Here is a 12,900-nt window from a genome sequence, read left to right on the forward strand (position 1 = left end):
GAGGCTGGGCATCAAGGAGTGTTCCTCAGTAAAGATGAGACAAATCTCTTTTCCCACTGGTGATCGAAAGAATATACATGTCATAAGATAGTGATATTTTCAAGGTTACTCTGCTGACAGAGTCCCTTCCTGGGAGTTTTTTTATATTTTAAAATCCCTACAAGACATTTTTAATGTTTGAATTATTATTTTTTTTTGGTGGTGGTTGTTGCATGCAGAGGGCCTGATCAAGATCAAGTCTTGCTATACTGGATCCCAGGAAAACAAAATGTGAAACCTCATGTTTTACCTATGTTATAATGGCGCATGGCTGCTGAAACCTAACTTCCCCCTTTCCTCATAAACTCGATTCCCCTCTCTCATATCAGTTTTGCCAGATTCAGCAGTTATATAGCCACATAGTTTTCCACTGGATAAGCTTATTCAACTGACTTGTTTTGTTTTAGAGGGTTTAGTTTGCTCTTGAGTCAGCTCACTGAACCCACTCCCTCTGCAATTGCAGGAGCATTAGTCTGATTGAAGGGAAGTAGCAATATTATATGGTTAAGGAGTAGGGGAGCAGGAATGATGTTTCTGATGACAGCTCAGTTGCATGGTATTAGATATGAATTGAAACTCCATTTTAATGGAATAAACTGAGTTCTACATGCACTATGGATTGAACTTTGAATATACAACCAGGTCCCAAATAGGAAATAAAACACTTGTTGTGATTTTTCTTTTTTTTTTCCTCCCGAACTCTGGTCAGCCATCCTCTGCTTCAAGAAGGCTGTGTTAGCTCTGGCTACAGAGGGTAATGATTTTCAACCCTGAAAAGCCTGCTAGTTCACTTTTTTCCTCAGCTGCAATAAAGCTTTCCTTTTGTGAAGTACTAGTTAATGTTTTTTTACAAACCTCCTAGTTAATGCAGTGTATAATTCAGTCTGAGTATTTGTTGCAGGGGGTGACTAGGCTGCAGTTCTGTTAGCTGCTGTTTTGTTGAAGCTGTAGAGACTGTAGTGCCCTTTCACTGGATGCTACTCAGGAAACCTTAGGAGGGAAAACACCAATGGCTTTGTCTTTCCTGTTTTTTTTTTTTTTTTCATTGATTGTTCCATATTTTTTTTGTGGGGGATGGCGACAAACCCAGAGAAACAGGCATGAAGAGATTTGCAATACTGATGGTTCTTCATCACTGAATGTAGCAGTGATGGAATAAATGATGAGTATACTGTGTATTGACTTGGCTAGTATTTTCTTTTATCTCCTTAGGCTAGAAAAATAAGAGAGCAGGGGACTCTGAAATGGAGGTGTTCATTTCCTCCCATAGCAAGAGGGAGTATGTGCATGGCTGTGCAAGCACCAGGAACCACCTCTGAGCTACTGTGGTCTTTGCTTCGGAACCCAAGATACTGAGTCAGTTGACAATTCAGGATAGCATATGGTGTGGTCAGTGATGGGAATACATTCTCTTTTACTTTGGTAGCTTTTAGAGAGGGTTTGCATAAGAAAAGCCTTTTATGACAGAGGACAAGAAATGAGGTCCTTCCATCAAAGATGACAGGAACATGTATTTAATTGTTCCTTCAGGTCTTAGAATATCAGGACAGGCCAGAGCTTTTCTTAAAATATTCCTCAGCAGAGAAACATACTTCAAAAGTGAACTTGCTGTTGCCCCTTCCTCACAGGATCCCCACAGATTACCACTTCTCAAAGAGAAAAGAGAATTCCTATTTTTCTGTATATTAAAAAAAAAAAAAGGCTGCACTGGTTCACACAGAAATAATATCTAGTTCATGACAACAACTGTGGTTTGGTCTGTGTTATGGTCTAGTAAGATCTTCTATTTCTGATAGTCCTGAGAGGGGTGCTTAGAAAATAATATGTGGTTAATCTAACTGGGTCTCTGTTACTTAAAGTTTCATTACAGTCAATGATAAGTGCTGGTAACTAGTACACGTTGCAGGTCCTTGCAAACATGGGGCTTATAATTAGTTAGGACAGGGAGCAGGGCTTTGGTTTTTGCATGTGAAAGTCCACCTGGTTGCTATTTAAAATGGTGCTGTTCTTGCAGAAAGACAGCAAAAGATGAGAACAGTGATTTTGTAGATATTGATGTGTGAAACAAGGTCAAGTCATCTGACTCTTCTAGGACAGGGGTCCTCAAACTATGGCCCGTGGGCCGGATATGGCCCCCCAGGGTCCTCAATCCAGCCTCCGGTATTTACAGAACCCCCACCCCCCGCCGGGGTTTGGGGGGGGGAACCAAGCAGCCACAGATGACCTCCTGCCACTTCATCCGCGCGCCGGCCCCTTGTTTAAAAAGTTTGAGGACCCCTGTTCTAGGATATTCACTGCCTTTTGATTGTACGAAATAACTCAGGAGTGTTGTTTTCTGACAGCAGCAGAGCTGGGTGGGTTTTGCTAACCAGGTTTTTAACAGTCTGAAGATTGCCTTAGCTGTATGAAAGATAAAGCCCTAGATGGAAGCTGGTTAGGCTTTTGATCTTAGTGCAGTTGTAATTTTTAATTAATTTTTTTTAATACCAGTGAAAGTTGAATTTGAGAAAATTGATTCCTCCTTCAGAAATTTCTGTATGAGTAAGGGCACTTGTTGCCTTTGAAGTTTGAGTATTTATAAAGAAACTATGAGGGCAAGTCTGCTGAATGCTTATTGGGTGTAGTTGGCAGATTTTGATTAATGCTAGGATATACTGAAATGTCTTTGCCTAACACATGTTTTACACTGGGATAATAGCAAAGATAAATATTGTGAGATTAGAGTTTTTTTAAAATAATGTTAATGATACTGCTTTTATGATTGGAACTTGCTTTACTAGTGGATAACATGCACTGTTCAGTCCCCCTTCTACATCGTGTTTTTGAGAGGGGCTCTGGATATGTGACCAGCCTTTGCCTAACTCCAGTCTTTTGAAGATGAGTACTTTTCTCTTCCAAAACAGGTCTTAAAAGACAGCACTGTTTGTATATTTCTTTGTCATCTTTTGTATAACATTTCCTTAGGAATACTAATCCTTGAAATTAACTTTTTTTTTTGCTGGTAATGAGAAATTATTGATTTCTGTAGATTGGTGTGTGTCCTTAGCTAATTATAGGTTGACTTGGCAGAATAATAATTTCAACTGATCAACTCAGTGGGTTTTAAGAAAAGTGGGTAAGAGTATTCACTTGTTTATTCAGTATGCTTTGCTAACACAACAGGAAGTGTATGTTAGTTTATATGTTTGTGCTGGTACTCTGGCCACTCCCAGCAATCCTTTTTTCTTGGTAAAATGTGAGAGCATACAGACAATACAATTTCTCTCTTCTGTGGTGTTCTGCTAGTGATGCAGGTCTGCTCCTGGTCATCAATATTCTATCTACTGTAGAAGACCATAAGATGAGTCATGAATCCTCCTAGGATCCATAAGCTTAGTATTGGCTTGAGGCAATACTGACACTAAGTAATCCTCACTGCTTCTGAGGAACATTTGACATGCAAACTCTTTTCCCCTTTCAAGCAGTAATAAAGGTGGTGAGATTCTTTAGAAAACAGCACTTGAGGTAAACTCTTTGCAGGCATGGATTTTTTTTTTTCTCATGCTTGTGTCATGCTACTGCTGTAGCAGTAAAATCTAGACTCATTGTACATGTACAGTGGTCATGCCATCATGAAGCAGTGTTCTGCAGTCTTTTCCCAGCCCTGTCATTGTGAGAAATACTTGACTGAGTAGCTTTGTGATTAGAGTATAAAAAAGCAATCACACTTTTAAGGTGTTAACAGAGTTTTCTGCACAGTGTTCTTTATCACAACTCCTTGTCCAGAGTCAAGAAAACAACTTTCTTGAGACTGCCTCGGGAAAAGAATTGAAACTGCAAATGTTTTGTTCAGTTGATGGAGGTGAATATTTAACTTCAGAAGGATTCTTGAAAGTCAGGTGGTATTGCAGTGTGTGGTCTGTCCCTGGAAATTCAGCAAAAGATTTACTGTGTCTTGCGGGGCTTGTGACCCTGTCGAGTCAGTTTGTATTCTGTGTATCTCTAGCTTTTCTGACTACTTTGAGTCTAAAAGGGCTAGATTTCTTGCCAAAGGAAAGTTGAACAAAATATAATAGAAAGCATTATGATAGCTTAAAAAACATGCTTTTTGTGTTGATATGCATTCAATTGCTCCTTGATTCTTTCCCTTCCACTCTTCCTGCAAAAACCCAACTAAATGTGTTAAATAAGACTTATGGTGGTATGGAGACTTCGGGAGGGAGTGGGGTTTGGTCTCCAAGAAAGTTGGGTGTTGAGGTACCAATATTTAAGTACTGCTTTTCAAAACTAGAGTATTGTCATTCTATCACTAATCTGGTGATGGCTTATACAGTACTATAATTGCTTTTGTAGTATAGGTCCTTGTGCTAAACTTGCTCTACAGATGGAAACACTAAAACAAAGCCTTGAGATTTGGGATGATTTTCCTCTTAAAAACCTCTGTTTGCTCTCCATTTTTAAGTCTAGTTATTTGTTTTAAGGAAGTGCTGAAACTTGAATTCCTTAGCACTTGAGAAGCTAAACATACTTTAAGTGAACAATTTTCTTAACTACTGATCAAGGTTTGGATTTTTAAAATAGAAGTAAAGACAACCTTTCTCTAGAGGTACTAATTGCATCGGTGAAAAAAGGTTTACAGCAATCCTGTGTTTCTTTTTTTCTGACAATAAACAAAAAGTATGACCACCTTCTTTACACAAGTTTTAGGAAGTCCAGTCTCTTTAGTGCTTTCACCTCCTTTTCTGCTAGTGTTCTGAGGGTCTGTTTTGTTTAACGTGTATCTATTTCTTTAAAATACAGCTGTTTTGTAACTCTAGTAAACAGCCAATGTGTCTACAAGGTCAAATATTAACTGCTGATGAGGGACTTTGGCATTGAGCCAGACCCTGATGTGGAAACTGAAATATTTGCTTGTCTGAATATTTTTTGATCTTTATTAAACAGATTTAATTAAGAGTTGTCTTCCAGTCTCAAATCTTTCTTCATTCAATCTGCAGTTAAAATTAAGTTCATCAGTTTGTGATATTCTGCCCATTGCTATGACAACAGTCTGCCAAGTGGACTTTAATATGAGGAATTAGAGAGAACAAGAAGCTGCTTTGCGAGTGAGGAAATGTTCTTGTTCAGCCACATCTTAATAATTAGTAACATCCCACTTACCATAGTGACTACAATTTTGAGCGTTAATTTGAAGGCAGTGGCTAACTTAACCTGCCTTCTGCCTGTTGCTTCGGTACTCTTAAAGAGTGGGTGTGAAGTGTCAGCCCTGCATGGTGAAGACATGCCTGTGCCAGGGAGGTGCTGTGTTTCCCTGGTTAGTGCACTGTTGATGGTGGAGTGGGGCCCTTCAGCTGCTGCTTGTGTGTGCTGGGGCTTAGCTGGTTGCAGTGTCTGGACACTGCCTGTAGATAGTGGGAGCCAACTAAGGGGGAATAAAATAGCTTTATTTTTAAAGCTCCCTTGATATCAAGCTGCTAATTGTGCTTTTAAGACTACTGGATTGTGTATGAAACTGATTGTAATATGCCCATGTTGGCTTGATGGGGTAATGTCAAACTGGGGGTGTGTTTCCATACTTGTCTGAAGCAAGTACAAGTCCATACTACTGCCAGGAAGAGGCCTTTGCTGGCTTTCTGCTTCAGACCTGTTGCCAAACTGCTGTTCATGGGCTGCATGGTCAGCAAGATGAGCATCATCTTTAAAGATGCTGTCATACTGTTCAGGTTGTTTGGCTCTGTTCCCACCAGCAGGCTGATCTTGCTGTGAACGCTTCACCCCCCAGGAGTGTTTCAAATGCTTGTGTGCCTGCTTTTTTCCTTAAGGTATCCTTTCATCCTGAAAGACAAACATGGTTTAAATGACTGTCACGCAGAGACACTAAAATATATGTTCGGAGAGGCAGAAAAGACCCAATTCTCCTCAGAAGCCATAGGTTGCCTGGCTATCAAAGTGTAGGCTATAGTTCAGCATGTGCTTTACAAACAAATGCAAAACTTTGTTTTAACATCACTGCACAAAAAAAAAACAAACAACCCAAAGGTCATTATTAGCATACATAAACTTAAGTTTTTGAGATGTTGGTAGTTCAGTCAGCAAGGCTTATAAAGCGGATTTTAACACAAAGAGCAAAAGTAATTTCTACTGTGGAATCAACTGAAGACTGTCCGTAACATGTTTAAAATATCAGTGGATGGCCGTGACCAGATAATAAGTGATGAGAGTTGAACTTGCTGCTCAGAGCATCTCTAAATTTACTTAATATTTTGATTTCCACAGAACATGTTTTCATTAGTTCGAACAACCTCTGTTCTGACTGTATCTGGCTTTTGGGGTGTCAGGTGTAGTGCTCTGAAGGCCTGTGTGTTCTGGGGCTTAGAAGACAATGAAATTAGACTATTCAAAGCCAATCTGTCTCCCAGTCTCGTATTCATAAAGCTGGAGAAACACAGTGTTCCAGTTCAGCACATACTACAGTTGGTTCCTGGTAAAGACAGGCCTTTTCTTGTTAAATATGTAAAGAGTTCACGAAAACATACTTTTTCTTCAGACTTCATTGAATGCTTTAACTAGCATGTAAAAAAATTCAATGTCAGGGTTCATTTTTTGGCCAACAAAAATGTATTTCTAAAGTGAAGAAAAGATTTAGATTATAATGGGGTTAACTGTCTTTCTGATTCTAGATGAGGCTCCTGAGCATTGTAAATTGATGTTTAAACTGAAGCATCTCATTGCAGCTTTAATTGTTGAGTACCTATTACTTGTAGATGCTAGTGAGCAGCTGGGTATTGAACACATCCTCATCCATGTAATCACAACGGTTTGCTCAGTCTTTATCTGAATATTATTGTGCATTGAGCTTGGTGATAGCCAGCTTGCACCAGGGCTGCTGCCCTGACAAGTTGTGTGCTGAGACATTCATATGTTGGAGTTTCAGTAAAAGCACTTTGCTATTTGTTTGCATATCTTCTGCTCAGTTGCACCACTTACAGGTTGTCTTCAGTTCCCTAAATTTGCAGGTTTTACTTCCCAGTGTCATGGGGACAGAAACCAGGCTGTTGACTGTGACTGTTCTGACCAGTTGAGAGATCTGTTTCCAGTTATCATAGCTACTATAAACCATGCTCATTGATTAACCTTGTGTTAGATCTTGTACAAACACGGGGGGAATAAAAAAATTCTTGTTTCAAGGTAATTGTAGTGGTAGAGGATTGAATGAGAATGAAAGCTGACTGCCACAAATGGCATAGCACTGGTGTGTGTGTGGTTTGAGTTTTCTTTTGGGTTTCTTTGCTGTACAGCAAAGGTATGTTTAAAGCAGGGTAATAGGTAGTTTTGTAAATAATCTCTTTAAGTATGAGGGAGAACAGTAAAAAAATAAATACTGGCTACAGAGGCTGGATTTAAAGGTAAGGATCATAATTTCTCTTATAAATGAGAGGTGAGATATGTAGAGTGAGCATTGGCCATAACCTCCGTATATGTGCAGGAAAGCAGTTTAATGATAGGGAAGAAAGAAATGGCCTGGTTTGTGAATGCAACTTTTGCATTAGCATTCCGAGTGGGTATACGAGTGGTTAAATTCCAGGCATCAAAACAAGACAGCAGATACTACAGAAATTTAAGGAGTGATGCAGCTGGAGCCGGAATTTCAGCAGAGCAGCAGATAGAAAAGTCTATATATTAAATAACTGGGAACAGTTGTGAGACTTATACTTCCAGATGACATCTAGATCTAGACAGGTCCCTATCAGCTGACAAAAATGCTTTTTATCCACTGCATTTCCTCCTTTACTGTAAAGACTGCGATAAATCCAGTAATAGTGTATTAAAGCTGCTTTCTTGGGAGTCTATAGAGTACATGGTAAAAGCCGGAAGAGTTCTAGCTATCACATTTGTATATTATCTGGGTATTGAATCAGTACCCTGCCTTAACTCATGCTTTTTTTTTTCCTTCCTCCTTTCAGATTTTCTATTTTGTACATACATTGTTTTGTATATACTATATATGATGACTTCAGTGGGTAGTGAACGTACCCGGGGCACTCGGGACAAAACACAAATTTCAACCACACAGCCAACACAACCACAGAAACAAGTAGTACAGGTACGTGCTACTATATAATCTTTGAGTTGAAAGTGAGCATGTAATGATATGCGTTTTTTCCCCAAAGTCAGTAAAAACTGAGAAAAGACTGGGGGTGGGGTGGGGAAATCATGGTCTGTTTTGGAAGAGTATGTTTTATACCTTGTTCTAATTGTTCCGTAATCTAGCACAGCATTAAGTTGTTCCTGTATTCTTGTTGCTAAAGGAGCTTTGTATTCTTCAGCAACATTTCCCATCAGTGAGGAATTCTATGGCTATGCCTGTGTTGGGATTTCTGTCCTCTGACCTCAGTGTCCTCAGATCTCAGTTCTTCTATATGCTAGCCTCATGATGCTAGAAGATTTTTGGTTGATAGAGGAATTTGGGTGGGTGGGAAAACAGTTGTTAGATGTGTGCTGTGTTCTACAGCATGAATCAACATATCTGCAAGTCACAAAATCCTAAACTTACTGTGCAGTGTCTTCACAGAGTGAAATAAAGATGGTCATCTACCAGCAGATTAAAATTATTTTGAGTATCTGTGAGACTGAAATTAAGCTCTTATCCATTGTCTTGGCTCTCAGCAGCAGAGTAGTTATGTGCTTGTCTGGCTTAGAGTGCAAAATGTCTGCTCCTGGCAGCTCATTATTCTCTTGCCAGGTACTTCTGAAAATTGGAATTGATTCAAGAATTGCCTCAGTTCTCTGTTGGCAGAGAGCTCGTCATTCTAGAGGTGCTCCCCTGGGAAATTGTCTTATTATTTTCTAGGCTGATCTTTAACATGGAGGGGCTCCTGTTCTGTTTTGTACAGTATTATGTGACGTCAAGCCCTTATCTCCTTGCATTGCAGTGTTTTGCATAGTGATGATTCATACTAACGTGTGGATTTAGAAAGTGACTTTCAACAGATGAAGTTGAATTTGGTTTTGTTTTATAATAAGTAAGGCTGCAGGAATATAGCAAGCAAGTTGACAAAGTGGTGGTTTCCCCTTTTTTGACATTTGCAAGACAGCAGTGGAATACTCTGTCTGGTTTTGGGTTCCCTGGCATAAGACAGACATTGGCAGATGAGAGCAAGTCCAGTGAAGAGCTGTGAAGATGGTTGAGAGGCTGGAGCACAGGATGAATGAGTAAATGAGCTAAGGGAACTGGATTGTTTCAGCCCTAAGGCAAGGCAAGGTTGTATCTTCTGTTCAGATACCTTGTGAAAAAGAGTATAGAAAAGGTGAAGCCAGACTCTTCTCAGAGAGACAGTGGCACAAGTTGGAACACTGGAAATTCCAGCTGTTAAAAGGAAAAAAAAATTGTTTACCATGGACATGGTCATGGATTAGAGAGGCTGTGGGATCTCTGTCTGGCCCCAAGCAGCTCCTCTGATGTGACATGCTCTCGGTGGGAGGTTGCACTGAGTGTCACTGGAGGACCTTTCCAACCTATGTGATTCATTGTGTTAGGTCTTACTGACTTTTTTCTGCATTTTGTCTCCTTATTCTACTTCTTGCATAATAGATACTGGTTTGGTCGATTCAGTGGAAAAGATGGCTATTTAATATTCAGCACTTATGTTTTAGTGCACCATATTTTTATTGTTTAGATATCAGATGGACCTTCCTGTTTAGTCAGGCTTTACAGATCAACAGAAACATGTGGGATTTTACTGTTCAATTACTACTAATTAATTTTTCTGAATGTAGAATAATATTGCTTTCCTAAATGGAGCTTTCATTGTCATATCACATTGATCGCAATTTAAGAAACTACATCACAGTTCTTTTGCGTTGCTTTTGGATAATAAATATACCATTTTATTATAAGATCTGGGTCTATTACTGTTACTTAATTTTGTGTTTTGCATGCTTCTATTTTCTGGTAGTTTGAAGCTGTTAGTTAAAAATTTCCTTCACTGTTATGCTGCAAAGTTAATATATCTTGTAAGCTTGAGTAAAGTTTTAGCTGTCTTAAGATGCTACTGTTTTCTTAGTTACAATTAAAACTGAATTATACTTTTTTGTAGGATACTATGTTACTTGTAACAATGGTACCTTAAAAATAAAGAACCACTAGTTTCTGGGAAAAACCAAAAACGTCTTGTGACAATGATTTGGAGCTTATATAGTAAACGCATCTTGTGCGTTTTTGTTGTTTATTCTCCTCTTTTTTTTTTTTCTCCTTATGAATCTTTTCATCTGGGTGTAATCTACTGGCATAAATATTAGTGATATTGCATTTACTTGTGTTTCTAAGTTTTCTCCTTACACAGGAAAACTGAAGATACTGTCACACATTTGATATTGTTATGAAATTGGTATATTTTAGTCTTCTAATGTAGACTTGAAAAAAGTTGGTTTACAGAAGAAATGAATCTTAATGTTTTACTGTTTCTGGTCAAATATACTGTCATGTCTCTACGGAAATTAGTGTCTGAATGTTTTTACTCTGGATATCTTTAAAGGAAATCTTTTCGCTAGCTTAAAAGCTGCAGTGAGCCTGAGGAGGCTGAAGTCATAATGAGAAGATGGAGCAACAGGGCTTAATTCCTGAAACCAGGAGACCTTTTGGTTTTGCTCTTGGCATCTGCCAAGAGTGAGCTCCTTCTCACAGAGCACTGCACTGACTGGGAGATTTCCATGGAGGGTGGCACCAGGGCTGGTGTGGTGAATTCCAGAGTAGGCTCTCCTCTGTTACTGACTGCTGTCAGCATGAAGCTTTGAAAATGTTAAGTAGTGCAGAGTACTTAACTCTGTTACAAATGCTTGGAATGTTGCCTCTGAGCACAGCAAATGTTGCTTCCCTCCAGGAACTGGGAGAGCTGTGGTAACTTCTCAGCAAATAAGCAGCTGATGGTGTATGGTGGAGTAATTTTTAGATACTTCTTGGGATTTACACTTGGCAACCTCTAGAGCTTGTATTTGTGGTAAATTTCAAAAGTGAAGCAGTTTGAGGCTGATTAAGTCTGAACTTGTGAGGCACAGAATTTCATGTGGGTATCCTGTGAAGTGAGACCATGAAAGGTGAGATTAAACGAACTGCCCAGGATGAATCTGTCAAGAATTTCAGTAGATGAGGTGGTCCCCTTCTCAATGAAGAAGTCTTCCACAGCACATCAACTTGTGTTTCAGATCCTGGTGCTCTCTAGTATCAGCCTTTTCTAGCATGAGATGGTAGCCTCTTCTCTTTGAACAGAAATCAAATTAGGTCTAGGATTGTGTAGCATACAGTTATCTTTGGTATTTTCATGGGAATGCAGTTCAAGTAGACTGCAAATGCTGCACTGTGAAGACTGGCCTCTTTGATGCAATATTAGTTTTCTTGAGTTGCTTTCTCTCTGGGGCAGCCATAGCCTGTTTGTATTTATGGCGCTTTATGACATCCATCCATTTTAGTCTTTCAGCTTTTGGAGAAGTTGCCAGCATGGATTTGTGGTCCAGAAATGTTAAAGAAGCACCAAATATTTCATCTATAACAAGATCCTTTAGCAGTTTTCAGAGACCAGTATTTGCTTATAAAGAAAATACACAGCTGTTCACGGGTGAAATCTTGAGGCATGACTCAGTCTCTTTTTAAGTGCTCATAAAACTACAGAGTTAACTTGTTGGGAGAGTTGTAGAAGGTGATGTGAGCAAGAGTCATCAGAGATGTGGTTAATTTAGAAATACCATTGCCAGTTTGTTATGATAAAACTAACTGGAGTGGTAGGTACTAAATAAAAGCAATAATATCAAAGCATAGGCTTCTGTGGTAAGTTCTATATTATTATTTGGTTGTCTTTTCTATGTGGTGACCTTTAAGTGTGGTTCAAACACATTAGAACATGTTGAAATTGCTTTTCTCAGCTAACTTTCTAACTATAAAATGGGCAGAGGAGATGTTAATCCCTTCCCCATAGCACCCCTGTGCTTGTTGTGTATGTTCTTTTTGAGAATCTGGAGAGAAAAAAATAGTAACACTAGGAGATATTTCTAAAAAATATATTGTTACCTTTTGCATACTTTATTGGATGTTTGCATTTTTCAGGCAACAGCAGAACAGATTCGCCTTGCTCAGATGATCTATGATAAGAACGACACAGATTTTGAAGATAAAGTGAAACAAGTATGTTTCTTATGGTACAGAGTTTTTATGCCCTGCAGTAAGGTGCTCCAAAGCTGGCTTACGTTTTGGAGCTAGAGTGTCTGTTTCTGATTTAGATGAAACCTTTTTCAGAAGGATGTAAGTTTAACTAGGAAAAGGTGCTTTTATTGCACTGTGAAGTCTGTTTACAAGAAGTTGTATGGTAATGTAACTATACAGCCAGAGCTATAATAGTATATCTTTCTTTGTAGACAAGTCTTTAAATGAAAACTCATCTGTACTGTCTCTTCCAGACTGTATCTCTCTATTATAGTCCTGATGTTTAATGACTGTCAGAATAAAGAGTGTATTCAGTTTGTCCACATGTACATGCACATGGGAAAAATGTCACCTGTGTAAACAGTGTTTGCTAATATGGGGGCTGTTTTTCAGGAAAAGTAAAAATCTAATCATAGCTTAAAGGTGAATTGAAGTGTTAATTTAAAAAAAAAAAACTAAAAAAATCTGACCTTCCAGATCTGTGTATACATTAAAATGATAGAATTACAAAGTGAAAATGAAATCTCATATCATTTCCTCTACCATGCTGAATTTCAGGTGTAGATGCTGGAGCTTCCATTGCCAAGTTATAATTGAGACTGCTATTTCAAGCAGTACTGAGAATCCAGTTCCCTGTTCTGCTGTGGGTATCGGTGATTTTGTCCTAGTAAACACATCACAACTTATAA

At 38.8% G+C, this 12,900-nt stretch overlaps 1 protein-coding gene across 17 annotated transcripts in view; it reads left to right on the forward strand.

The window, feature by feature from the left end:
• Positions 1–12,900, forward strand: part of LOC130142070 (ubiquitin-associated protein 2-like) — a 92,343-nt gene that overhangs the window by 13,766 nt on the left and 65,677 nt on the right. For 13 of the 17 annotated variants that reach the window (XM_056323497.1, XM_056323501.1, XM_056323498.1 and 10 more), the window contains 2 exons: positions 7,983–8,122; positions 12,116–12,193. The exons of 1 other annotated variant lie outside the window; for it this stretch is intronic. In XM_056323497.1, coding sequence (XP_056179472.1) covers positions 7,983–8,122; positions 12,116–12,193 — 218 coding nt within the window. Of the gene's footprint in view, positions 1–7,982; positions 8,123–12,115; positions 12,194–12,769; positions 12,855–12,900 lie in introns of those variants that run through there. 3 more of the 17 variants (XM_056323511.1, XM_056323512.1, XM_056323513.1) reach the window with 2 other exon arrangements.

The sequence above is a fragment of the Falco biarmicus genome, chromosome W, assembly GCF_023638135.1.
Source record: "Falco biarmicus isolate bFalBia1 chromosome W, bFalBia1.pri, whole genome shotgun sequence".
Lineage (NCBI taxonomy): Eukaryota > Metazoa > Chordata > Aves > Falconiformes > Falconidae > Falco > Falco biarmicus.